This window comes from Onychostruthus taczanowskii, unplaced genomic scaffold (assembly GCF_017590055.1).
Source record: "Onychostruthus taczanowskii isolate IOZ18803 unplaced genomic scaffold, ASM1759005v1 scaffold38, whole genome shotgun sequence".
NCBI classification, from domain to species: Eukaryota; Metazoa; Chordata; class Aves; order Passeriformes; family Passeridae; genus Onychostruthus; species Onychostruthus taczanowskii.
The window spans coordinates 3,930,148-3,957,754 of NW_024501237.1; the positions used below are offsets into that span (position 1 = coordinate 3,930,148).

General features: G+C 41.4%; 1 protein-coding gene across 1 annotated transcript; it reads left to right on the top strand.

Moving 5' to 3' along the window:
* The first annotated feature begins 2,683 nt into the window (after window positions 1–2,683).
* Window positions 2,684–12,064, top strand: MMAA (metabolism of cobalamin associated A). The gene is made up of 7 exons (XM_041411882.1): window positions 2,684–2,877; window positions 3,477–3,952; window positions 4,972–5,094; window positions 6,157–6,327; window positions 6,631–6,716; window positions 7,068–7,217; window positions 8,508–12,064. Exons 1-7 carry the CDS (start codon window positions 2,684–2,686, stop codon window positions 8,793–8,795), a joined length of 1,488 nt encoding a protein of 495 aa, XP_041267816.1. The 3' UTR covers window positions 8,796–12,064.
* Window positions 12,065–27,607: the final 15,543 nt, after the last annotated feature.

A 27,607-nucleotide genomic window follows, 5' to 3' on the forward strand; every position in this document is an offset into this window, starting at 1 on the left:
TGTTAAAACTGTCCTTGAAGAGCTTAGCCTTTCTTCTTGAAAGGAAGGCTGTAATCAGTAGTTACCTTGCTTCGTGTTTTGATTTGAAGAGGAGGTTGGATCAAACTTCTCCGCTTCTGTGAAAACTGAAATTGAGGGGTGCCTTCTGAAATAAAGGGCAAATGGTCATTTGGTCACCACTGTAGTTTCAGTTTGTACCACGGCAGGGACTGTGATTTTGTATTGGCTTTTACAGCACATTGCTGTAGAGAAATGTCTGTGATGACAATTAATATCATTGTATTAATTATGTCAAAGATTACTTTGGGTCTTCTTAAAGAAGAGGAGGTGAACAGAGCAAGGAAATCGGTGTTGCCAGAGAAAGAAAGAATGAGCTAATCCAACTAAAACTGCGAGGGGAAGCCACTTAGACAGAATGTAAATTTGCATGGTTGAATTTGGCAGATTCTAGTGTTAATACTATTCCTGCTGTGAGAAGTTACAGAAGGGTCTTTTTCTACTCTTTTGTAATGATCTGGGTTCGCTTGCACATTTTGCCTGAATATCTGTGCTTCCCTGCACATTTAGCTCATGGCACAATATTTATAACACTTTACAGGATGTTTGATTTAGTTTTGGCTCAGAAGGAAGACTGCTGTTTCGTGAGTTACCAGCAGTACCCTTTTCTTTAACACTGGGATAAATTTGCAGCAAGGAGGTTAAAACAGATAATTTTCTTAAATTTTTGAGAAGTTTGCAGACTGTGATGGAATAACTATGGGGGATGCATTTTTATTCTTCTGACACCCTTGGGGGAAAGAAGCAAAGCGTACACAGAATATGAGTTAATTTTGAAATTAAAATTCCTCAAGTCCACTAACACACTCCCCCCACTCCAAATTTGAAAGATAATTTTTAAGAAAAAGGAGAAACAGAGCCTGATGCAGAAAGCTACTGAATTACCCTCCTGAATAGCTCAGCAACAATGTTAAGTAAATTAATGATGAAGGGATAAAGAATACAGAAGCCAAGAGAAATCTGTATGTTGGAGATTAGAAAGCACAAATACAATGAGTCTGACCAAAATTTATTGGGCTTTGTGGAATAACAACCAAAAACCCCCCTCTTTGGTTGCATACATTAAAAGGCCATAGGAGAAATGCAAGAACACTGTATAGTATGGCAGGATGTAGATTAAGAAGACTCTAGATATGATCCAGCCTCTAAGGGAGTATTTTGCCTATTTTGGATGAGGTCATAGTAAAAGAAAATCAGAGGTGGTAGAAGTGCACATAGTTCTAGCAGATCTATATAATGTCTGATATATGAAAGACTATTGAAAGAAAGGGTGTATATAATTGACAAGAGAATAGGAAGTCTTCCTCTCATATCTGGCATTTGGAGACTGTAGCCTCTGACTGGTGAAAAGCAAACTTGTTGAATAACAGAGCTGGGGGGAAAGGGGAACAAAAAAGAGGACGACTTGAGCAATTTGGAGTTCCAGACCTCACCAGTGTGCAAAGTCTTGAAAATTATTCTTGCCGGAAGATGACTCTACAGCACATTCATGCCTGTTTGTGGCCATATCAGATTGGCAGTACAGCTGATGGGCTGTATAAAAGAGCAGCAGTTTTGTTCTGAACTGCTGAGCACACACTTTAATCTCACTCCTATTATTCCGGTCCACAAGGTTATCATAGAGAACTGAACAATCCCCTCTCCTTTTCAGCACTGATGAAATGTGCAGTTTTCCATGCCTGTTCATGAAGGTCACTGACAAAAGCATTCAATTTGGGAGAACACAAAGGAGCATAAACTGAAGGATCAACTAAGCAGTAGTAGAATGGGTTTTTTGTTGTTTCTGCTGTTATTAAAATAGTAGTGGGGACGTGCTACCCAGGTGTAAGTGCAGCACTTGAAACAGAGAGCCTTAGAAAGCTCGTTAATGAAGAGATTATAGTGATCCAGGCTAACTCTGGTGAATAAAGACCTGGTTAAACAGAAAGACCTCATGAGGGTATTTTGAAATTGAACTTCCTGTCTCTTTCTGCTGTCGTTTCATCCTATGCTGACAGACACACAAAATTGCATATTTTCTTAGCCCTGAAGCGTTCAGGTCTCTCTGTATCATCATCTTCTGGACCGGAATAACAGCAGCGAGATTAAATTGTGCATTCAGCAGTTCAGAATAAAACTTCTGCTATTTAATACTCTGTCACTTTCACTGCCCCTGTGATGACACTGAAAAAGTCTTTGCAGGACAGTGCAAGGCACTGGGAACAGCTCAGCCAGTGGATTCTGTGTGTTTGCATTCACTGGAAATAGATCTGTGTAACAAGAAGATGGACAGAAAAAAGGGTTGTGAGATGACTGGAGAAATAGTAATAATTAAAAAAAAAAAAATAAGGAAGCAAAACAAACCCCGTCTCACGATAAAGCAACCTTCCACGACAGGAAACTAAATTTTAAAGAGGAGGTTTTAATAAGGCTGAAAATAAACGTGAAAATAAGCACGTGTGGGGATTTAAGCATTTCTTCTCCCTTCCTGGTGTATGAAACGAAGGGGGAGGACTAGTAATCGCCATGCTTGGATTCAGAGCGGATACCTCTAAATCAAGAGGGAAAAGATGATTTAAAACATCGATCACTGCAAGGTCAGGGCAGGCAGACTGTGACTCCACGGCCATGGAAGTTTGCGTTACTCATGGAATGGCCAGACCCGAGCCTTGAGGCCTTGACCCCTCGCTTTGGGAGGCCGGGCAATGGCGGGGTCCCTCCTTGCTTCGGCATCCTCCTTTCCCGGCTGCATTCACGCCTTTCCCGGCCCTCCCCGGCGGGGCAGCTGGTTCCGGCTCAGCCTGAGGGCGTCATTTCCCGGGGCGGAGCGGGGCGGCTCCGGTAGGTGCCGGGAATGGCTGGGAATGGCGGGCAGCGGCCGGGAATGGCGGCGTTTCCCGGGCCCTGGTCCCCTCAGCGGCCGCCCTGGGCGGAGGTGGCGCAGCGGGAGCGGGGCTGGGGCCGCCCGGGCGCCTCGGGGAGGCTTCAGTTCCTCCTGTTTATTGCTAAATGTTCTTGTGTCCGAGCTCTCCTCCACCCCACCGTTTTTCCTCCTTCTGATGGATATAAGTGCCAAAATGCCCTCATCCCGAATAATTGTTAAAAACAGGCCTAAAAATGGCCCGTCAAACTAGAATGTACCGCGGTTTCCATAAGCGTAAGGATTAATTGCTCCTGGATTTGTAGTGTGCTCTCAGAGGCTTATTTAAAAGTGCTTTTTTGATATTTTCATTTATGAAGTATGTTAATAAAGAGATGCTGTGCTTTTCATTCTGTAGCATGTTTTTATTGTGTCTTGGTTGGTGGGAAAAGAGGACGGTCATCTTTTTTATTGGAGGCAGTGGGTACAGATAAAGCTGATGATCACGGGTGTGCATAAATTTAATTTGAGTCCTCACAAGTGCTTTGAGGAAAGTAAAAATGTTTTTCCTTCTCTTCAGGGTGTCTGCAAACAGAATTGAACTGACAGCTCTGGTATTTTTAGCTCCAAACAAGATGAAGATCCCCTCTTTGCTGCTGAGATTCCCTCATTGCTATTTCTCCAGAAGAACTTACTTCATGAACTTTTGCTTCGCTTCCCGAGCAGGTTTCCTGGGCGTTGAGTCTCTTGGGCCAGTGCACGGCTGTCATACAAAATGGATTTGTTCATCAAATGCTTGCAGGAGAGCGCTGTGCCAGCAAGCAGCCCCTGAGCAGCAAGCAGAGGGACTTTCTGACCGGGAGCAGAGACTTGTAGACAGACTTTACCAGGGGCTAATCCAGGGCCACAGAGCCTGCTTAGCCGAAGCCATTACACTCATAGAATCAACTCAGAGTAGGAAGAAGAAAGTAGCCCAGGTGCTCCTTCAGAAGGTATTATCCTACCACAGGGAACAAGAAAAGTTAAATCAAGGAAAGCCACTTGCCTTTAGAGTGGGTTAGTCCTTTTATGTCTTGTCTAGTAGTTGCTTACTCTCCTCACCTTTTATTATCACTGTTGTTTGTGGTCTGTAGTCTTGGATTGTTATTTTTTTGTGGTTTATAACCAATCTAGATTACTTCTGTTGTCCGGTGGAATTATGGCTTGAGATGAAAAATGCTTTTGAAAATGCTTTAGAAATTATCATTGCTTCTTGGGAGTGTGTTATTCAGGGTCGGTTGTGCAACCGTTATAAGGTGAAACATTAGTTAGTTTGCAGATTGATGCAGATGTTACCTGCACTTAGGGAAAGATGTTGTGTAGCACACCTGGTCTTTTCCCAAAGGTGTTTTCTTGAACACTTCCTGAATCCCTTTTTTAGTCTTCATAAGAACATGCACCTTCCTGTTTTATGGCTCTCTGTTAAGCAGTTTGATTTTCAGCTGAAGGAGACTTGAACCTGCTTCTCCTGGAAGCCGTAAAATATTTTTTCCCTTACAAAGCGAAGGACTGCTAACATGTGTCATGCCCTGCTGTCATCTCTCCTGTCTGTTCAAAGGTAGTAAGAGCAAGAACTGGGGCATGGGAGTGAGAGAAGTTTGGTGCTAATCTTAGTTTGTGAGCTTTGACATGCAAATAAGTGGCCTTATTTTTTGGAAAGAAGAGCTCTTCAAGGTACAGGCTTGCTTTTTCCTTTTGGAGTGTTTCTTTTGTAGTAAATCTGAAAAATCCAATTCTAGTGTATAACATTTTGAAAGTTCTGAAGGATAAGTCATACAGTAGAAGTAATTTTATTTGGAGGGGAAGAAATAGATGTGAATAAACCCAGTGTTATGTTAGTGTCAATAGGATGAGGGGTGGTGAAGTGCTATTGTGTTGCCAAGCTCCTAGTTTGTTTTGGCATAGCTTTTATTTGCTTTTGTTGTGATGCTGTGTTAAAGTATTAATTGTTATGAACTAGATGTTGATGATATTCATGAGATGTATTATTTATCTGATTAACAAAATGTTTTTTTCTTCCTAATGTGATTGGTTAGGGTTGTCTGGTCCTCCTGGTGCTGGAAAGTCGACCTTCATAGAATGCTTTGGGAAGATGCTTACGGAAAGAAACCACAAAGTGTCTGTGTTGGCTGTAGACCCTTCCTCTAGTACAAGTGGTGGTGAGTGTGAATTGAAGTTTGAGTCAAGTTTCTAATACCTTGTTAACTACTGAGGTATCTCTTTGGGCCAAGTGGAAGAAAATTTGGTGCCCATAACAGTAAAATATAAAACAAATCAAGTTTTCATATTTTTTCGTATGTGATACAAAATTGGAAAATATGTATCAGTGTTGTAATTCTTTCGGATTTCTTCTTTTCCAGTGTTCAAATGTTGCCTTACAATTTATTTTGCTAAATTTGAATTTTTTTGAAGTTGTTCAGAATTACTGTGATCTGTAACTCTCCAGTAAAAAATTGTAGGGAAATTACAAGCTGAGCATACCTGATTCTTGGTATCTCTGATACAAATAATACAATCTTGATTTTGATCTTTCCATAAGGGGCATTAATTTTTCCAGCTTCTGTGCTGTTAGAGGTGTGTAACTATTTATAAAGAAATAACTAGAGCATTGACATGGAGCTAAGATGGACTGTGTTCTTTGATGCATGCCTTCAGGATGCATCAGAGGAGGAGCAAAATGTGACAGCAAGACTGCAACAGTTGGGTGAATTGAGCATCTCTCATCTTTTGGAGTGTGTGTAGATCTCGCTGAATCTGATTTGCAGATTTTTTTTGTTTTGTTCTACTTTGTTTGAGTAGAAGGAAGGCAGGGACACATGTCAGCTCCCTTAAAACAGAACATCCTGCATCAAGGCAAGCCAGAATCATAATGCAGAGATTTGTCCCTTTGGACAGGAGCAGACAAGAGTCAGCTGCGTGGCCTGATGTGTGTAGGCTTCAAAAAGCCATTCAGGAGTTGTGGAATTCATTCTGACCTAGCACAGATTCTTCATATTTGGTAGCAGTAGGGTCTGCCTGTGAGGCCTTTCCAGCTTCTGAGAAGTAGAAGAAGCAGACAGTAGCTTCCTAGTCCTCAGCTAAGTCTTGAGCAGCTGATATAAGAATAGGATATTCTTATTTGGCTGACTTTGTACAAGAGACCTGTCTTTTCTCACTCATTTGTTGGTGGGGAGCAGGGGGAGTTTGACTTTGTTGTACTTCTGAAATAATTTAACATTAAGGTTCCCTGCTGGGTGATAAAACACGGATGACTGAGTTGTCAAGGGACATGAATGCATACATCAGACCATCTCCAACCAGTGGGACACTGGGAGGTGTCACAAGGACCACAAATGAAGCCATTCTGCTCTGTGAAGGAGGAGGTTACGATGTTGTTCTTGTGGAAACAGTAGGTATGTGCTTAGGGTTTGCTTTGATGTCCTGTTGTGATATGAAAATAAGCTGTGCTAATAATTGCATACCTCTGCCTTGATTTTTACCCATGTTTTCATACATGGTAACTGCTTGAACACAAATGCTCATTCTGTCTTGTTTTCTAGTCCTGTATGTCTTTTACTAAACTGTTCTGTTTCCTGTTGTCTTTGTTTTGTTAGTGGGATTTGTTTGTGGGACAGTGCTGGGATCTGTCACAATTATTGCCATTAATGGGACTGAAAGTTTGTAGTAAATGGTAAATTCTGAATTTAATTTTTTAGGTGTGGGCCAGTCAGAATTTGCTGTGGCTGATATGGTTGATATGTTTATATTACTGCTACCACCTGCGGGTGGAGATGAATTACAGGTATTTTTCAGTTTCTCTTATTGGTTACTACCTGGGACTAGAAAGAGAAACTTAAATTCAGCATGTAGTATCTGTGCAGAAAGTCCATATCAATAGTGTTTTGTCCATTATACTGTTAAGTATTTTCAGTGTCATTCACTTACTGCCCAGTTAAGCTCCCTTTCTGATTTTAAAATTATTAGGACGTAAGCTTTTGATACTCTGTAGCTTAACTTTGACATGTTTACTAGTTACATATATTTTGGGGGAGAAAACTAGGAACTACCAAAGCATTTTGACCTGCTTTTTGTGATGAATCAGCATGTCACAGCCCCTCTGGGTACTCCTGATTTCTGTCCCTGTTGCATTCAGGGCATCAAGCGGGGCATCATTGAGATGGCAGACCTGGTTGCTATCAATAAGGCTGATGGTGATTTAGTAGTGCCTGCCCGGAGGATCCAGGCTGAGTACATCAGTGCCATGAAGCTGCTTCGCAAGCGTTCGAAGGTTTGGAGGCCAAAGGTTTGTGGACTTCCCTGTGTTTTCTGGGGCTCTTTGGGTCTGGTTTGGGTTTTGGTGATGTGTTTAGGGGTTTTTTGTATTTTTCCCTCCCAGAAAAAGTGATGAATGAGTGAAGATTGGTATATTCTCATCTAGCTGTCCTAGTCTCCCTGGGCTCTTTTTAAAAATTGCACTTGGTTCTTTAGTCTCCATGTGCTGGAGAGGTGATTGCTGCTCTCTGTGCCTCACCTCTGATCTCAAGGTGTGCCACATGAAACACTGCAAAGCCAGTCCTTCTTCCCAGGATTTCTGCCTTGAGCTGCAGTCTCTACACTAGCAGAGGCATTGCTGACATCAGGAGTGGTGCAGACTTTACTTGCTTTTTGCAAACTGTGCATATCTAAAAATTTCCCTTAATCTACTTCTCCCTCTGTTATAACTCTGAAGTCTGTGATTATCTTTGTTCTTTCACTTGTTCACGTTTCTTTTATTGCTTTAATTTTTTTTAGTTTCTCACATAATAAAAATGGCTAGATAATTGGAATTGTCATCCTGTGAGTCTTCAGTTTTGATGCTGTATTTTATCTACTAAAAGTGTTTTTGTGGATTTTTAAGAAGATTCAGTGCTAGTTTTTAATATGTGTAATAGAATAAGCACACACACAGTCTCACTTCCTTTATAAATAAACCATTTGTAAAGGAGGTTTGTTCTACCCTGGAGTTGAAATTGACCCATTAAGTTGAGTTTAAATCAGCTGGGCTACCTGAGGATTAGCCTTTCTTTTCTGTGTGGAAAAGGGGAGAAGGTTTTTTTTAAAAAAAAAAAAAAACAACAAAAAACGGGCTGTTCAATTTGAAAGACTGTGCTGGATTTCTGAAATATTATTGGCAAAATTAATTCCTGGTCTGAAAAGCAAAGGAGAAAAAAACCACCAAAAACCCCCTTGTTTCTGGCATATTTTAAGTGCAAAAGAAGAGCTACCAGAATATGCACTTAACTCTACATTTGAGTGAAAGAGCAATAATGTGCCTCTTAGCTGAAGGACTTGCTGAAAATGATTCTCCTAACAAGCAACTGGACAAATATCCCAAATAGTATGGATCTCAGAGTCCATTTCTAGTTAGTAGAATCCCACATTTTTGGGGAGGCTGTGGGAGAAGGCACAGAAATGCTTAGAGCCTCATGAAATGAGTATTGAAGGAAGCTTCCCTCACACATTTCTTAATTTCCATGCAATCTCCCTGATCCAGTAGTGGAAGCCTCCAGGCCAGCAGCTAACTTGGCTTTGGCAATTCCTCTGAATCCACCAGGTAATGCGCATCTCCGCCAAAACCGGCGAGGGCATCTCGGAAATGTGGGACAAAATGACCGAGTTCCGCGACCTCGCGCTCACCAGCGGCGAGCTGCTCGCCAAGCGACGGAAACAGCAGAAAGTGTGGATGTGGAACCTCATCCAGGAAAACATGCTGCAGCATTTCCGGAGTCACCTGGCAGTCAAGGATAAGATCCCACTTCTGGAGGAAAAAGTTCTTAGCGGAGTCTTGTCTCCTGGGCTGGCAGCAGACCTGCTGCTGAAGGCATTCAAGGATGGTCTCTAAGCATTGTTTTCTACTCTATTCTTTTGGGTGCTTTATGTAAACGAGAACATTAAATGCACTTTTTCTATGTGTGGATTCAGATGTTTTGCTGCAGCAGAAATGAATAGAAAAACTATCCAGTACTCTGCAAAAGAATTCTGTTGGATTCTGTATATGCAGTGATCATGACAAATCTAAACACTCACTAAGAGATTACTACACACTATTGGAAAAAAATAAATTTCCAAATCTTCTATTTCTGCATGCCTTAGATTTGTTGATAAAAACTGGATGCCCATGTAAAATGATTGGGTCTGGGGAGGGCAGGAGAGTGAGGTTTGTGGTGGTGCAGGGTTCGATTCTGGTTGTGGGGTCATCTCAGAGCAGTTGACACTGCAGCTTTCCATTCTAATATAGCAACAGCTGTTGCCAGAATGGATTGCATTTTCTTTCCTCACCTTGAGTGACAGCAAGAACATTGCACTGCCTGACAGCACCAGACCACAGCCTTAGTTTTAAATAAATAGTATGCATATAAATAGAACATAGTGGTGTTTGGTCCCTCTTTGGAAGCTGTAGTTAGTTATTATGCACTGTACAGTAGGATAAGGGAATTTTAACCATCTGGTTTCAAAATAGATGTTTTATTAAAAAGCAAAATGTAGTTAGACTTTTTTTTCATGCAGACATCAGACTGGACAAATGCTACCCATGATATTTTAATAGCAAATGTCTTTATACTAGAGCAATTTGTCTCTAAAAACAATGTTTTGTGGTTTTTTAATCTGACTTAGGTTTTTTGTATTCAAACAAAATGGCCAGTCATGTTTGGTATTTTTTCTTTATCTCTTGCAGAAGACAGGACTACTTCCAACCAAAAGCACTTTTATTTTCTATTTTCCCTTGAGAAAAATCTGGAGGAAACATTTTCCTGATCTATGATCTAGAAAGCAGAGCTCATCTGGTACCCACTAAATGTGAAGGATAAAGTGGAAAAATGCTGATTTTTGGAGATCTGACAGTAAAACCAGTAAAACAGGAGAATATGTGAGCCTGTTGGTATTTAGATAAATTAATTTTTAAAGAAATATATTGGAAGTGATAATTTTCAGTTTTGATTTTCTGGACATGTATGTGAAAGGTATGGTGACTTTAGCTCAATTTCACCTGTTTGGCTTCTGGCAACCCAATTCCAGTATAGCAGTGAATTGGCTTACTTAAATCCTCTTTTTACCTTCATGGTGTTTGTATTTGTTCAGGGTTTTTTTTCCCCTCAAAATACTTTTTCCTCTTCATTTCCCTTGTCCCAGTCGTTATATCGTGATCCCAGTTTTTGCCTGCTGGGCACTGTTTGCCATGAAACACTAAGGAAGGGCATTGTGGTGTTTTGGGGGCCATACAGCTGAGGCATTTCCTTGGCAAGAAAGTTTGCACTGGTGTAGCCTGTGTTAGTGATTTCCACCACCTCAATTGTCAGAACTTCTGACCACTTACTCCTGTTTCTTAATCTCTACTGTGGGGTTGCTGCAGTCAGTTGCAGAGGCAGCTGAAGGAATGTATGGAGTGGCAGAAGCACAGTGACTTTGTCATGACCATGCTGAATTGTGAGACAAATGCAGTGCTTACAGTTTCTTTTTTATTTAAGCAACCTCTATTGAATATGACAGAGAGTGCCCCAAACCAAGAGCAATGCCTTTGAGTCCTTTCAGCTTTAAGTACTGACTGTATTTCGTGGTACCTTGTAGAAGAAATGACAGTCAAGTGGGGAGCGAATTAATGAGAGCAGCAGCATTTTAACTAGTGAGTTCTCAGTTTTTTGATAGTCCCTTTGTTTCAGGTGGCAGTTTTTGAGGTGACCTCATTTGTGTTTATCTGCTAGATTAAACCCTTATTATGGCCATTGCTGCTTCTGTCAGGACTGCTGTTTTCCTTGTCTGTTATACATGAGCTGCCAAGCAAGTAAAACAGAACTACAGCTTTGTTTAAATGACACCTGCTCATGCAGAGTATGTTTTATGGCTTCTTCAGTATTTATTTTCTGGACGCAGATCTACTGATCCACTCAAGCCGTGGGCTATCGTTATTTTCTCATTTTGTTGCTTCTTTTGTAATATTGTTAATTTACAAATGAACTCTTAGCAGAAGTACAATGGCAGGTTCTTCATACTGCATTTTCCTTTTAAAGCAGAGCATTAAATGAAAATCTGATTTGCCTTCTTTATGTGTTCAGTTATGCCTCATGCTTCAGTAGATGGAGAAATATCCTTATATTGAAAGGAATCTTTGGAAACGAAACAGTAAATGGGGGTCTCTCTTTTGTTTTTTAGTGATTCCCCTACCAAACTGAAAAGCTGTCCTGTGCAAACTATGAACTGAGCCTTCCATGTAGTAATGAAATAGTTTGTTTTACAGCCTGTCACATTTTGCTGTGATGTGTTTTGGAGTCAGCTGCTGCTCAGTTAACTGTGCGGTTTCGTTCATGTTCTCGTGGGCTGGGCAGATGCATTGTCTTCAGAAGGTCTGCAGAGCTTCAGCTGGTCAGCTACAACTCCATAAACAATCCACTATGTCCCAAGATAGGGAAGAATGTTTCCAGCTCATAATTTTTAGCTCTGTGGGATGAACTTGGCTAAAATGCATTAAAATATTGTTATTCAAGTAAACAGGCTTCTGAAAAAAAGATAGTAAACAAATCTGTTGAGTAGGATGTTGACATATTCTTAGTTTCTGGAGTTGTCAAGCTGCTCTCATGTTTACACTTAAACCCACAGCTATTGCAGAATAGTATGGGAAAATGATATAACTTCATGAGAAGCCAATAGCAACAGGACGTTTGTAGCTGGAGGTATGACAAACTGTTAGACAAATGAGTAAGGGAGGTCAGGAATAAACTGTTTAGGATACACAAAGTCATTTTCTACAAAGTCTTGCAGTTGTCTCTAAGTGTGAAACTTTCCCCCAGGTCCCTGTGTAATAGATGTTGCTGGTGTTTCACAGCTGGCAAAAACAAGTGTGGTGAGATCAAGTGATTTACCCAAGACTCTGGAGCAGGTCAGAGAGTGTAAGGGTTACAGTTCAATAATCTTTACTCTGAGCCCCACATATATTTACAGCCACGTTACTTAAGGTTGAAAAAATGCTCTTAGCAAGTTCATGCTCTTAGTGTGACTTATTCCTTTCATATCTAATCTCTCTGTTTTCAGTGACAGGACCCAGTGACCCCTTCCTGACTACTGTTCTGTTGTAATGTCCTGCTTTAAGTAATAAAAAACTTTCCTTTGATATCTAATCTGCCCTCGCCTTCTGTGAATGCATTACTTCCTGTTGTGCATGCTGCTTCAGCCTTTATGTTCTCCTCACACATATTGCTTATTTGTGAAATCTGAAATGTGTTGGCTGTTTGAGATTTTGGGGCATAGGAGTTGAGTAAAGCTAAAGAATGCAAAGGAACTTTTTTAAAAACTGTACGCACTTCCCTTTCTACAGTTTTCTTTTGTATTGTGGCAAGATTCAATTACTGACTTGCTCTGTACTGGTACAAACATCCTTATTTCCCCTTTATTTTCCTTTCTCAGAGTGCTCTGTTGCTCCCCCTTGGATGCACAGTCAATAAGTAACATACTCTATGAGTTAAAATGGGAACAACATTCTCTGTTTTTACAGAGTTTAGTGCTTCTGTAACTATTCCTGCTGGACTGTTCTAAAACATTTATAATTTGATGGAAGATTGAACAAAGGTTGGTAAAGAATGTATTTAAGGAAACATTAGTGTGTTCCCCTGAAGAGCTGGACAGTCATCAGTGCACAGACTGACTAGCAACAGGATTCTTCCGAAAACCAGTTCAGCTACTCCACAGCCACATTCCTTACAGTTTATTTAAAAGTAACCCACCCCCTCCCCCCATAATGGAATATTACCAGCATTTCTAAATTGAGAATAAAAATTCCAAAATTAAGAACTCAGAAGCAACTAGAGTCCATACTTAGAATGGAAGGATGACAGACATACTCTGTTCCCTCCTGTCATGCTAAAGTATGGTTCAGCTGATGAGCAAGGCAGGAAAAGAGGGGCTGGCATTCGTGACAGTGTATGGAGAAGGTACATTATGGAGCAGCAAGAGGCATGCATATTTTTCTCTATTTTTCTTCCCACAGGAGCATAAGAATTATCTTGGATAATTCACTGTGAAGTCACAGAAACTGATGTGACTGCCAGTTTGCTGTGTGAGGCTTACAAAAATTATAAATTCAGCTCCTGTTCCTATCTTTTGGATTTGTGTGCTGCATGGGACCACGTGATGCTTGTCCTTTGGCACTAGGTGGGTTTATTTGTAATTGTGCTCAAAGTGGGGAATAGTTAGAAGTTCTTGTAATTTGAGTAAAAGTTTATTTACTTTTAACAACTTAAAAGCTTCACCTTTCAGAATGCATGATAAGATTGCTGTATTCTTCCTTAAAATGCTGTGGCAAAGTGAGTTCCTGCTCTGTCACTATGTTTTCATTTCCTCTTACATCTCTTCCACTGGTGGAGTAGCCTATAAAAGCTTTAGTTATGCACCTTTTAACATGACTCAAATATTCGTGACGTTAATCAGGGGCTGACAACACTTCCGCTTTGTTTCTTCAATTGAAAGTGACCACTACAGCCTAAAGATTGCAAGCTATGAGAAGCCAAAGGCTATTACAGCTTCAGAGGGCTGCCCTGCCCTGCCCTGCGCAGGCTGCAATGGCTGGGGATGCCGGTGTGTGTCTAATGAGAAGTTGCTGCGCGAGCTGCGTGGCTGGGAGCAGTGCACACTCACGCTGCTAAAGGTTTTCTCCCGGCCCTCAATCTGTGATCCTGTTTGTAGTTCTCTAATTGCAGCCAGCAGAAGACAAGGGTGATGTTGGTTTTTATGACTTGTTGCTTAGCAGCGTTGATCAACAAAAGTACAACCTTTTCTTTTGCTGTAACCTCGGTGAACCCGGGCTTGGACGGAGCTCACCAGCGGGGAACAAGGGTTTCTTAAGCCGTGTGAAACTCCTGTGCTGTGCCTTGTTAGCAGTGTCTGAGGGAAAGCATCTCTTCTTGACCTCTTGGTTACCTTTGCCCTTTACTCCTCTTTCTCTCTCTCATCAAATCTTAGAATAAAGCAGGCACCGTCCTAGAAAGATTTGGAGGATGGGAAATACAGGGACAAGTCAACTATACTAAGATGTATTCTGCCTCTTTTCAGGAAAAGGAGTTAAGCTGGTTCCCAGACTGTGATGTCAGAGCCTCCTCTCATGGAAGGAGAAAGACTTCAGCCATCGCAGTAAGATCTGTTCTTATTTAGAGAAGCTTTCCTAGTATTTCAAAGTAGGCAAAATAATCCATAGAAATGGAAATTAGGGTGCTAAGAATTTATTGGCTTATGTCTTTTAGAAAAGATTTCACAAACTGCACCAGAAGTGGTATTGAACGTGGTTGAAAATGATTGAGGGTCTGCACTGAATGTCTGCCTTTATCTGATCACATCTAGCAAAGCCTGGAAAATGAGAGCAAGGAGTAAGTTACTTGTTTCACCTTAAATTGTTAGTCTGACTGGACAAAGACTCTTTAGTGACACCAGAAGCTGCAACATTTAATGTGCCTTAGCACATCAGAAGCTTAGACCAGGAGCTTTTACTGTTGCTTAGATGCTTGTCTTTTACACCTAGATCTGAGTAAGAAACAACTGAGTATTTGTATATTTTTTCCCCCAGAAATGTTGTTATCCTGAGCCACCTTTATGCTTATGGACACAAGGTCACTGTACCTTGCCAGTGTGGTGGTTTTCTCCTTTCCACTCTGTCACCTCCAGTACTGACTTCTCCCCTCTGTTCATTGGTGGCTTTTCAGAGCACTACAGGTCAATCTGTTAAAAGGTCAGCATGTGTTTCACAAGCCTGTTATGCTCTGGTGTCCCTCCTCTTCTGAAGTTTAAAGAGAAGCTCTGCTGTTCAGCTATCCCAATCTTGTAAAATTCATGGAGAGCACTAATATTGCTGTAATTGTAAAACTGAGATCAGATAGACCAGATGTTCATTTCAGAGCAGGCAGCTGCATAAGAAACTTGTTTCTGCCCTACATGCCACGTCAAAAGCATGGCAAGTGCATGGTATCTGGCAGAGCTCAATCAAGTAAAATAATCAGCAAATGGGAATGGGAATTACATTGCAAATATTGTTCTTTTTTATTTATATTGCAAGAATCTCAACAAAATTATCTACTTGGAAATCCTGACTGCTATCTGAGGCTGAGAGGAATGACTTTTCATGCCCTTGCTTGCTTGATGAACAGAGCAAATTGTGTTCACCCAAACAGGATTTCTTTATTTTGAGCTGTGAGTATGATTTGTCTGTCTTCACTGAACAACAGCTGCTAATATCTGATATCTGCAGGACTCAAAACAAGGGGCTGAAGTAATGTTCTTAACTTCTGATTTACAGGAGAAGTGGGGAACTCTGGTCAAGATCAATAAGCTTTTAGAAACAGTTTCAGTAAAAGTAAAAAAAAACCCCTTTTTTGTTATTGATGAGTGCTATGATGCAGCACTTACAACCTGACTGGTTCTTTCTGCGTGCAGTGGCAATAGAAACTGATTCGATTTGAAAATTAATGTTTCAGACTTCAAATATTGTTGCCCTTCACTTTTCCTTGTCACTATCCATTAGAATGTGACATTCTTAGAAATGAAGGAGTCTTTAATGTGGGACTGTTTAGTACTGTCATTTCCACGTCTGCAACAATGGAGCAGAGCATGGCTACTGTGCAGCACTAGTATGACTAAAAGTCACTGAATGCTTTATTTCTGTACTGACATTAAAGAGTTATTTTGAATTATGATGTGTTGAAAGTCCCAGTTTCATGTCTTGCACATTGCACGTGGCTTTCAGTTTAGCTGGAGACGCTGCTCCAGACACTCATTTTCACCACACCACAATTCCTTCCATGTTAGAAATGCTGCTGCTTCTCCACACCCTGAGGTCAGGAGAGGTCAGCAGTGGAGCATGTGCCTACACGTGATGGAATAAGGTCCTAGAATAAAGGCTGCCTGAGGTCCGTCCTGCCTGGCAGGTTAGTTTTCCTTTTTTGGGGTGGTAAACTTCATATGCAACGGGACAGGAAATTTCAGAGGGAAACCAGGATAATTAAAATTATCTTGTTTGGCCCATTGCCAATTCTTTCATCTCAGAAAACATAGCTGTGGAGACAGGCACAAACCTTGTAAACTAGTCTAGTCTGAATAGCTCTCATCTAACATTTTTGAACATTGAACCTTAGTGAACATCTAACATGCAAGGGCATTTCTGTGGGACAGTCTGAATACTTTTGCTTTCATAGTTTTGTTTTTTTTTTTTCTTTATTGGGTGTTTCTTGAGATTAAGGCTGGACTAAGTGGATCTTCAGGTTAGTGTGGTATTTCCTTATGTAGATTGGATCACAAAACCACTCCAAAAGAAGATATTTTTATGAGCAAGACTTGTATAAATTACGAAGGAAAAAAAATTGCCTGGAAAAGCTGAAATAGAGATTTAAATACTGTACAAACTGGATAGAACTAAAGCTACTCTTGTGTTTCACTTTCTAAATCTTGAAGCCATAACATTCTCTCCTCCTGTGCTTAATCTAGAGTGCTTGTAACAAACCACCTTGTCTGCATGCCAAGAGATTGCCACAGAGAGAAACAAATTGCTGCTGATGACAGAGGTAAATCTTGTTCTGAAAATTATTCCTCGGACAGCTTTCGGTAATCTTTTTTTCCAGATGATTCCTGATGAATCAGAGGCAGTGACTCCGAGAGGAAACAGTTGCTCAGAGAGTTTTGCTGTGGTGACACTGGTGTGTGCTGAGAGCCTGGCAGCTGGCTGGGAGCATCCAGGAGCCAATCCATAGGTCTCATTCCATACATCCCCTCGGCAGTACTTGTGGAGAGCCCTTAGATGGTGCTGTATGGCAGCGCTCGGCCGCCGCCACCTCTGCTGCCTTAGGGATGCCTGTGCCCCACCCCAGGGCTCACATTTGGCCGTAGTTCAGTCTGAAGAAGGTGAAAAAGCAGTCTCTGGGCACTGTTAATTAGGATGAGTAAATGAAATCTGTCAGTAGAGACATATTAAATATTAAATTCAAACATGGATTGCAATAGCTGCTGTAATTTAATCCTTATAAACTTGAATCATGTCATGCTTAAGCTTCCATGCCAAATGTATTGCTCTCTGTCTGTAAAACAAAGGGCTTTTAAATAATAGTTAAGGAGTTGTTAAAGGGCATTTGAGGATCATCCTGATGGAAGAACAGTGCTCACCCTGGGAACTTCCTAATGTAAATATGGGCGTGGTGGTGTGGCTTTCAGGTTAAATCTTCCAGGCTGTGAAACTTCATTTCTGAAGAACTAGAGATGCAGATTTAAGAATTTGAGTAGTGATGTCAATTACAATGGAATTGAAGTGGAATTTCCTCTAGCAGGATGGGTTTCAAGCCACAAAGTAAATTTTATTTGGAAACTGTTGGTTAAATTATTAAAGACGGTTATTAGACAACTCTCAAATACTGATGGTATCTTTTGTAACAACACAGGAGAGAAGTGAGGTGTTGAAAACAAATTGATCTCTGCCCCTTGGAAAAGAGTTATGTGACTGTTTTTTTTTCTAAGTTGGGAATGTAGCCTTCCTATAGTTGCACTGTGTGCTTATGCACGTTCCTGTATTTTGTTAGTGTTTTCCACCTGTTCCTGCAGCTTGAGGGGATTAAGCCTGGGAATATTCTGCCAAAGCAAATGAAATATGAAATAATTCATGTTTTCAGAATGACTTCATTTAGTCATGACTTTTTATTTATTTAGAGTGAGTGAGAAAGAGCTGGTGTTGTTACAGTCTCTGCTCTCTCTGCTCTATTTTTTCAGTCTCTGGAACTTACTATAACCCAGCTTTTTTTTTTTTTTTTCGACATTTGAGATGTCCCAGGCTGCATAAACTGAGTATCTGCTGTGTGTTCCTCTCGTCCCAGTAATTCTCATCCTGTGGTTCCTGTATGCTGTTATTTTAGGTGTATCCTTTAGCATTATGTGGGTTGTGAACATTACCCTGAATCCTGCTGCCAGGTAGGTGGGACCAAGCGCTGAGATTTTCTTTCTTGCGAGTTGAGAAAGAAACTCTGGCTTGAAAACACTGACAAGTTACTGGGTGGTGATTTGTAGCCTGAAGCTGGTGGCTATAAATTCTCACCTGTGAAAAGAGAGCCTTGTAGCTCTGCACAATACGTTCTTCCAGCTGCAGCTGAATTTCTGCACTGTTAATATCCTTAAGCAGCTGCAGCAATGTGTCACACTGATCTGGCATTTTGCATCCCCAAAGGTCTGCTCAAATATTTGAACTTAGTAAGGCACTCCACTGAGCTGAGGGGTAGGCCAGTGTCACTACAGCTTTACAGGAAAAAGAAACAGCACCTGGGAGGTTAAAGCAACTTTCCCTCACCGTGCAGCAAGTCAATGGTGGAGCTGGAATTACAGCTCAGGAGGTTCCTGGCTCGTGCTACACCGGGCTGTGGAGAAAGGTCATTTCCCAAAATAGTGCAGAAGGTTTGTTATTGATAATAGGGCAACAAAGGGCTCTAGATGTATTAATAGGTGACTGTGTGCCACTCTTAGTAATACATAATTTAGCAACCTTGCAAAATGGGCTACATCATATTTTCTGCAGCAGTATCACTTTCACAGTTAGTATTGTCTGCTTTACTCTGGATAGGTATTTTTGTTTTGGCTCTTCTAATAGTTTTATTTAAAGTAAATAGGGACATTTACTTAGTAGGCATGAAAAGCCTCCTGATTAGCAGTCACATTAAACTGCAATATCCAGCTCACCTTTCAGGTCAGCACAGCTCCTCTGCCCCTTGGAAGCCACTGAGCACAGCTCTGTCTGCCTGAGGTGAGCAGAGAGGTGACACAGGATTTTGGTTGCAGTCATACCTGGCAGTGCAGGAGCTGGGCTACAAGGATGGGAGCCCTCAGGGCTGCCAGGTTTGGTGATGGCCTTGGGCCTCCCAGGGAGGCAGGCAAACCCCATCCCTACCCAGTGGGACAGGGTAGGGGACGCTGATACTTGTGAAGGGATTTTCATTGAGATTTGGTCCCTGCTGTTCCTCAAAAGAGGATCTCGTAGATTTCTATTTCAATTTGCCTTTTATAAAATGCTGTTGATCCCCTTTGAACTCTTTTACTTCAGCAGTATACTTACTGGAGAATTTTGTTTCTTCTCAAAATGAGTTATTTGACCTGCTACGTTATTCAGCAAATTCAAGAGTATTATGTAGGAAACAAGTTCATTTTTTCACCAAGCACCTGGATCTATGCATCTGCAATTGAAAGAAGAACAAAATGGTATTTTGCCTTAGACAAGTCTGAGGAATTGCAGTGAATAATGGTGGAAAGAATGATAAAGAAAATAGGTATTGAATCAATTTATTCATTCTCATTTATGGTTTGAATTTGGGTGAAGAGTCTTCAAACAGGGAAACACCAGGGAAAGAAATGTGGAAGCCAAAATGTGTAAGGAAAGTTGAGCAGAGCATGTGTAGCATCCAGAGATGGCAAAGGTGCTGTTCTCTCCTCTTCATGTCTGTAGATCCATGTATTTGAATTAACAGAGCAATGTGAGCTTTATGTGCTGCATGTGCCTTTTAATGCTTGTTGGTTGAAGTAATTGGATCTATTGTTGTGGGCATTGGGAATGCCAGCTTGGCTCTTAAGGTCACTGACTTGTGAACATGACCTGCTGGAGGTCAAAGAACTGGAGAGCTTGCTCTGTTTCATTCTTAGAGGTACCGGCCATAATAGTCACTGCTTTGAAAAAGCAGTGTCAATGTTCCCTGCCTTTATCGAGGGTGTTGTTTGTGCTGAATTGTGGTGTGTTTTGTTTTGTTCTTGTTTTAATAATTCATCTCTTAAACTATCTTCTGGTGGATTCAGAGTTTTTGAAGTTTGGTTGACTTTTTTTTCCCCTGTGCGTGTTTTGGTTTGGTGTTTTTGAACTACAATTGAGTTTTCACAACTGAAACTGGTTGATCAGAGATTGAATTGTAAATGTCAGTGGTTTTGAGTGATGTTTGGTACTTGATTGGGCATCCTACTTTCATTCTTGCAGATGATGAAGTCAGCCAGATGTAGTCAAGCAGCGCCACACAGGAAAACCAGTACACTTTCTGGGAGAGACAAAAAAACTCTTCTTGTGATTGAAGCCAAATGATTCACAGCAAATGCTAAAGGATACATAATTTCAGCCTTGACTACATCTGCCTTCCCTACTAGGGAACTTGAGAGATAACCCAGTAAAACATCCTATGAAGAAAGAGACAAATTATCTCTCTAGAGTGTCTCAGTTCATGCTCCTGGTCTGGAGCATGCTTCAGCTCTTATGGCAGAAAGGGAGGTCCAGAGTCTGTGTGGTTTGTATTTTCTGGCATCAAATGCTTTCGTGGTTCTTCACAGTGTGAATCCTTTCCAGGAGCTTGGGGAGTTGCTGTCCGTCCTCAACTTTCCCTGTACAAACCTGTCAAAACATAGAGGATTAAAGCACCAAGCATGATGTGGAACAAGCCATAGATTTTTGTGGCCCATCTGGATTGGCTGGACTTAGAGCAAAGCAATCATGGCACTGGTGATTAGATTGCCCACCATAAAATTCCTGGATGGTTCTCATGGGGACAGTTGTGCTTCTTCAGAGCCTCTTTAATTCTCCCTAAAAACTCACCAGGATATAACTATCATGTTGCCCTTATCAAAGATTGTGTTTTAGCTAATTTAAATATGTTTTTTCCCAGTCTTTAGCCTTCTTGCACCCCACTGCTGCTTAAAAATCCTCACATTACCAGCTGAAATTTGCATCTGCTAGGATGGAGGAATTCTGTTTGGGACTGTGGGTGGGCTTACTCTGTCTAGATGGTGGTGTGTTTTTTCTGGAGTTAGGAGAGTTTAGACCTCCTTAAAACTGAACTCCTGCTTACAATGGATTTGAGTATTTTTATGTCTTGCTAGAGAGCCTTATTTTTTTGTGCTGCTCTGTGGCTTGATCAGGGCAAGCAGCATGTTGTATATCTGCCTGCACTTGTTTGGAATTGATGCTGTGTCCTGGGTGTTGTGCAATGATTTACAGCTGAGGTAAAAAGAACAACCACTTGTTACTATCTTTTTTTTCCCCCCTCCTCAATGTGTCAAACTGCTCCATGGTCGTTTGGAAGTGCATTGGGATACTTGGAACCAGGGGGAAAAAATGGTGAGCAGAGTCCTAAATCAATTGTCTCAGGTCTCATTTCCTTCAGGGTTCTGCATTTCTGATTCTTTGGCAAGGTTTCCTGCATTGCTTTGTAACGGGCAAGAGCTACTGAGGCTGTAAAATGTTTTGTTGCTGGAGAAGAAGCAGGGCTGGGAAAGTTAGGAGTCACAACTGTTGTGTAAATAGCTTTAAGGGCATAACTTTTTTGAAGAGGCCTGTTTGTGGTTAAGTAGTTCAAGGCATTCTCTTAGTCAGGAAACCTGTTTTCTGTAGCCCAATTAGTGGATTAAAATCCACTTGGATCATCTCACAAACACCCTTTTTTTTTTTTCTTTTTTTTTCATTTTTTTTTTTTCCTTTTCTTTTGTTTATGTGGCATGGCCTTGCTAAAACTAACCATTTGTCAAAGCTTCCTTCTGCTCATACTTTTATATTCTTATAAAGGTGTATTGCATAATTCACACAATAAATTGTATTGTGTCTTGTTCTCCTTTTCCTTATTTCTCATTTTTTCTACATTACCTGTAGATTGAAAGCTGCTAGAGCTGGGGTGAAATCCATGCTACCTTTAATTACTAAGGGCAAAGTCTCACTTTTGCAAAGCACTTCTCTTTCATTTCTTTCCACTCCGTATCTTTGCATCTCTGTCTTGTGAGTTGTGTTGTTTGTGACAGACCCCTTTCTGCCTGATAGGGCAGTGCTGGCAGGGGCTCCTCACAGGTGCAGCCCTCTTCACCACTGTTAGATGAGGGAAAATGCATTTTTCATCTGGAGTTAGAAAATTATCCACTCTATAGTCCCTTGCTCAAAATCCAGGCTGTTTCTCTTCAAGAGATGCTGAAGTCATATCATGCATCTGACTGGCTGATGCCACAGTATGGAGCATTTATTTGTAGATGTGTATACATAAAATCAATCTTCCTCTACAAACTGTCAAATTGTATTTCCCAAAAGCTGAGGAATCTGCAGTTCATTAAATCGAGATAATGAATGACCCCAACTCTCTAGAAAGAGCACCTTTTGTTCAGAAAGACTGGTTTGTTTTAATCTGGCTGCTGACGTGAGTTGTCTACAGTTTTTTCCTGCAAAAAAATGAAAATACTCTTTCTGATGTGTTAAAAAAGTCACTGCACGATGGTATTTAGTCTAATTATGTTAATTCATGTTATGAATTAAAGAGATCCTGAATAGTTGAACGTGTATGTGGTGATATGAGCACAGGCAAACCAAGATGTGCAGGCAGGGGATGAGGAAGGGGAATTACTCAAGGAAGGTGTTCATCTTCTGACATTATTTGTTCTAGGGAGAGAGAGTAGATCATTGGCAGCAGGTGCCCTGAGCACTTGGTGTGGCTGGCTGCTGTTCACCTTTTCAGGATGTGGGTTTGAATTACAGTGTTGTGTTTCATCATTATCAGGAAAAAAGAACCACATTTTGAACTGAAGTACCTCAAGGTTAACTCCCATGCCTTATAAATTAAGGAAGAAAACCCCAATTGCTTGTATTCATGGCCAGCCTATGAGACATGGAGGGTGCATTACCCATTTCCTAGTTAAGCTGCATTAATCTGTTTTCTGACTGCTCTCACGTCCAAAACAACCTGCAGGCCCTGTCAGGGCACAGCCACATTGAGCTGGCTGGTGAGAAAGGGTTGGTTTCAGGACCCTCCAAGAGGTCTTGGATTAGAGTCTGGAACTCCTGCCTCTCCATTCCCAGAGAGTTTTATTGCCAGTCTCAGGTCCTCCCTATGATGAGCTGAAGACTGGATGGGCTTGGGCACATGCTTGATTGTCCATTAGCAAGAGCAACTGTGCTAATTGCCAAGAACCGCCCAGGATCTACAGGGCTGGGCAGATGGATGGTGTGAGGACAGGCTGCTGTCTTCTCTTGCCTCTGCCCGGTGTTCCAGATTGCTTTCTGGAGTCAAAGAGGGTGAGACCTTTCCCCTGCACTTAGCAGCAGCCTCTGTCTGTGGCTGGAAGGTTTCCCTGTATTCTCTCACCTTGCTGGGAGACCTTCCAAAGATCTTTAAAAGAGGTGGGAGGGTATCTTTCCTTGAGGGTAGCTTTCTTTGCTGGCTGTCCTCTTTATAGCAAGGAGGGAAAGGGTAAACAAGGGTACTGTCAGAATTCAAGCTGATTGCATCCTTGGAATGGTGTAAGATGTCAGATTTCACTTGACATTTGACTGACAATATGAATTATGTTCTTGGGTAAGTGCTTTTTCCTTTTTTGTTTACAGGAAAAGAGTCTTCAGAAAGTCCCTTTCATAAAGCTGGTGATGAGATGAGTGAGGGATGTGGCAGTCTTACGTTGGAAGCAAGATCATTGGTTTGAGTTTGCTGTGAGACTGCAACTTGTTACAACAAGCAGTCTGCCCGCTGCAAGAGCAGAGCAAGAGGAGAGCAGGTCTGTGCACTTCTGCTGGGGTGCAAGTTCTCTGGCTTTCAGTGCTTGCACAGTGAATTCAATGTCAACATACGAACAGACAGCAGGTCTCAGAGGAGTCAGAGGTAAGTAGCCTGGCTTTTTGAGGTTTCTAGAAAGAGCTGCAGAGCTGAGGGATTTCTTCTGAGTTTTGGCCTGTCATGAACTGGCAGATGACACGGGAGGAGGTAGTCCCTGGTCATTTGGAAGTCACTTGGCAGTGCCAAGAGCAAGCTTTGAACCATGTGAGCTTCTGGTGGGTTAGGAGACATTCCCACTAGACATTTCAGAGTCCTGGCCTCTTGGCTGCCACTGACAGTTTTGGGTGATCTTTTTATTTATATCTGGTTGCTACTATTGAGTTGTCTCAGTTCCTCTCTTAGACTAGCCCAAGAAACTGAAAAAGTTAAATGGGAAACAGATTTTCTGAACAGTGCAAAAGCATACCCCATGCATTTTCTTTTGGCTCTCTAAATGTGAGAGGGCCTAATGTGGAGGATTCTTGAAGTCTCTACCACCAAATAAGGGCCTGGATCTTGACGATCTATTGATTAGGTGACAGAAACAACTAATGACAACACTCATGTGACTTGGGCTGAATGGCAAATAGAAAAGTTGAGTGCAGTTATTAGTTTTAATAGACTAGCCACAGGATAGTAACAGTGTGAAGATGGGGAAGAAGACTGGCCTGGCTGAATAAAGAGCTTTTGGTGAACTCAGGGAAGAAAAATAATTTCTGACCTTTAGAAGAGAGGCAGACACAACTCAGGAAAAGTAAAAGGATGTCATTAAGTCATGTAGAGAGAAAATTAGAAAGGTGAAAGCCTAGCTGCAACTCAATCTGGCCTTCCCTGTGAACAATAATAAAAAAGTGTCTTAATAAATTCATTAATAACAAAATGAGGGCCTTGGAAGTCTTTTGCTACCTTAATGATTATAGGATTCTGTGAAATACATTTATCCTTGAAACATGATACCCTAATTTTTGTGAAGTACTTAATTTCACCCTCAGTTATATTTTCCTGGTTGGAGTTGCTGGAGGACTGAATTTCCTGGCTCTGACTTAGAGAAATCTGTCACTTTGAGTAGGAATGAAACTTGACTGATGCAATCTTATCACAGTATCACCATATAAATGGATCTTATTTATTTTTGATTGAAATGTCAACTTAAAAGATGCAGTGCATATTTTTAATCCCACTGACATTATATTTAGATATTTTCATTAAGTTCTGGGTATGCAGTCCCATTAAAAATAGGGAGCTAAGTATAAAAACATGAAGTCTTAATGCTTGCTTACTAAATATTCAGAGTGCAAGTGGGCATTGCTCTGGTAACACCTGTGAATAGAGCTATTCTGGTACATTTAGAAAGTGTCACTGGCATGAGTGACAGCCACCAATGTATTCATATTGCTTCAGAATCCTGCTGATGGAAGGAGCTTTCCTGCAACTATTTATCTTTACTTACATTCCCGTCCCATTTAAAATGTTTTGCTCTGTTTCAGGAAAGAAAGATCCAGTGATTTTTATTGTTAAAACAAGCACTGCTTCTAACTCTGCTGGAATGCAGCTGCACACTATGTACTCGGAGTCTGGATGCCAGGGAAGTGTTAATCCCTGCAGTCGAGGAATACCAGACGTGGATAGTTCAGTTTGTCTTAATTTGTTTTGCTGGTCCTAGTCTCATGAGCACATGAGCCCAGGCTCATGTGGTAACTGGTGGCAACTTGAGGCAGTGAGAGCAAACTGACAGAAACCTGCTCCTGTTCACTGATGCAGTCTAGCATCTATGACTCCAAAGTCCTACTCACCCATGTGTGAGCACCTTAGTTAGGGCTTTGACCCTCCCAGCTGGCTTCCTGGTAAATCTCCTAAAAGCAAATTCTTCGGCCTGATGTGTGAATGAACATTCCGGGCTTAAATGGCAGGGAAAGAATCAAGGAAGTATTTGATGCTTCATTGACCAGCCAGGAAGCAAGGCCTATTTTTGGGTTGGTCACTTTAGGCTGTGCTGCAAACATTGGCATGAAGGTCTAAGGGCTCAGTGAGAGAACATTTTTCTCTTTTTTATTTAAACAGGCACATTGCCAGAAGAGTAACAATCCAAAGTTTACACTTCCAGTGAAATGCTGTCTGAGAAGTGCTGGAAAAAGAAAGGTATGTGATAGAAAATAGAGGTCTGAAAAGTAAAGTAGAGCAGAACTCAATGCAAACAGAAGAGGAACTTCTACTACAAAAACTTGAAGGTTTTTTAAAATTAACTATAGCCTAAATTGGAAAAAAATGGGGCTTTTTTAGAGTTGTGCCATATGTTGATTTTAATAACGATTAAGGTGGCAGGAAATGAAACAATTGCAAAGAAAACCAAAACAAAGCAAAACCAAGGAGGGAAAGCCTTTCCCCATTTTAAACAGGGAAACAGGCTGCCACAGCCTGCAAAAATAGTGCCATACTATCATGTGATGCTCTGCTCTTCTCCTGTACAATTATTGGGATTTTTGGGAGTGATGCCTTCTTTTTCTTTATTTTAACTTAATGAGTTATTTCCAGTCACTCTGTTCCCTTACCCCTGCTACTGCTTAGTTCCAGCCCTAAGTTTCCTCCCTTTCCCTTTCCCTTTCCCTTTCCCTTTCCCTTTCCCTTTCCCTTTCCCTGTCATATATGTAAATCAAGCCCCTGCCAGGTTGGTCAAAGGCAGGTGTTGTGCCCACGTGGAAGCCCAACAGCTGCATTCCTGCTGTATTCCGTGGCACCCACCTGGATGGCTTTCTAGGATATATTCCCAAGAGCTCTGCCAGGAGCCCGGCACCCAGGTAAAATCCCAGTGTTTGGTTCAAATGGGACCTGTGAATTCAGTCAAGTTGCGGCCCCATCCCTTTTCCAAGGGCTGTGCTGGACACTGAGGCATCAGCTGCCCCATGTTCAAGGTTAGCTGTTAGTTCAGGGATTTTTTAATTGCATCTCAGGGAGTTTTTAAAACTTTGGTGCAAGAGAAGATCCCTTTTTCCTTTGCAGACTCCTTAAGTGCTCTGCACTGGGGAGATGATGTTCCATTTGCTGCAGCTCCACAGACACCGTGGTGGCTGGCAGACTCCAGGCAGGAGTGATTGCCCTGGTGTTTTATTAGCTCCCAGAAAATATATAGCAGGGAAAGAGGCCGTGCAGGCTCCAGCACAGTCTGCCTGAGCTCTGACCCCTCGGGCAAGAGGCTACATTGCTTTTACAGCCAGCACTTAACCTTGCTGCTAAGACTTGTCAACAAGGAGGCCAATTAGCAGCAGATAAGATGGTGGATGATATAATGCAGATGTCTGTCTGTTAGGAGCATAACTGATGTATTTTTAACACAACAAGGATCTTAAAACATGGCTCTGCATAAATGATGCCATCCCCTCCACTGTAGAGAAGCCCTCTCAACAGTGAAGAGTTACAGAAAATTGTAGGTTTGTTGTTTTAGTTTGGTTTGGCTTTTTTTTTCCCCTCCCACAAATTCTCTCTTAAAGCCTTGTTCTGCTAGGTTCATGATGACTATGGCATGTGTAGGATTGTAAGAAATAACAACTATGAAAAAATGGCAATTTTAAGCTTATTTTTTTAAAACAGAGATTAAAAATGTACATAGATTCAGAATGAAAACAGGGCACTTCTTATTTTCCTGAAAGAGTTGGTACACAACTGGAGCTGTTTTCTGTAATCAGACATGAATATTGGAATATTATAAGAAAATACAGGCTAGGGAAATTTGAGTTAATTGATTAAAATCATGCAGGTCTACAAGGCTGTTACAGCCTCCTGCTGCAAAGGGCAGGGGCTCCTTACCACATCTCAGCACGTCACACTAACACCCCTGTTTGGCTGAACACAGGGGTTTCTGTCAGACTAAAGCCACAGGGGCTGGTTGCAGGCAGTTTATGTTTTGGTTGAGACTGGCAGTCAGGATAATTCAGTAAGATAATTCAGGCCCCTCTCACCTTATTTTAAGCAATTCTTCAGTCTGGTTTTAGTGATTTAGAACTTATTTAAACAATTAAATAGAATCACAGAATGGTTTGCACTGGAAGGGACCTTAAAGTCATCCAGCTCCAACCCTCCTGCCATGGGACACCTTCTGCTGGACCAGATTGCTCAGAGTCCCCTC

What these genes read in the sequence shown, in the direction of transcription:
- MMAA (XM_041411882.1), top strand. Translation starts at nt 2,684, where the DNA reads ATGGAATGGCCAGACCCGAGCCTTGAGGCCTTGACCCCTCGCTTTGGG. An exon ending in TGTTCTTGTGGAAACAGTAG is followed by an intron (nt 6,328 to 6,630) that starts GTATGTGCTTAG and finishes TTAATTTTTTAG; the next exon opens with GTGTGGGCCAGTCAGAATTT. An exon ending in CGGGTGGAGATGAATTACAG is followed by an intron (nt 6,717 to 7,067) that starts GTATTTTTCAGT and finishes TGTTGCATTCAG; the next exon opens with GGCATCAAGCGGGGCATCAT.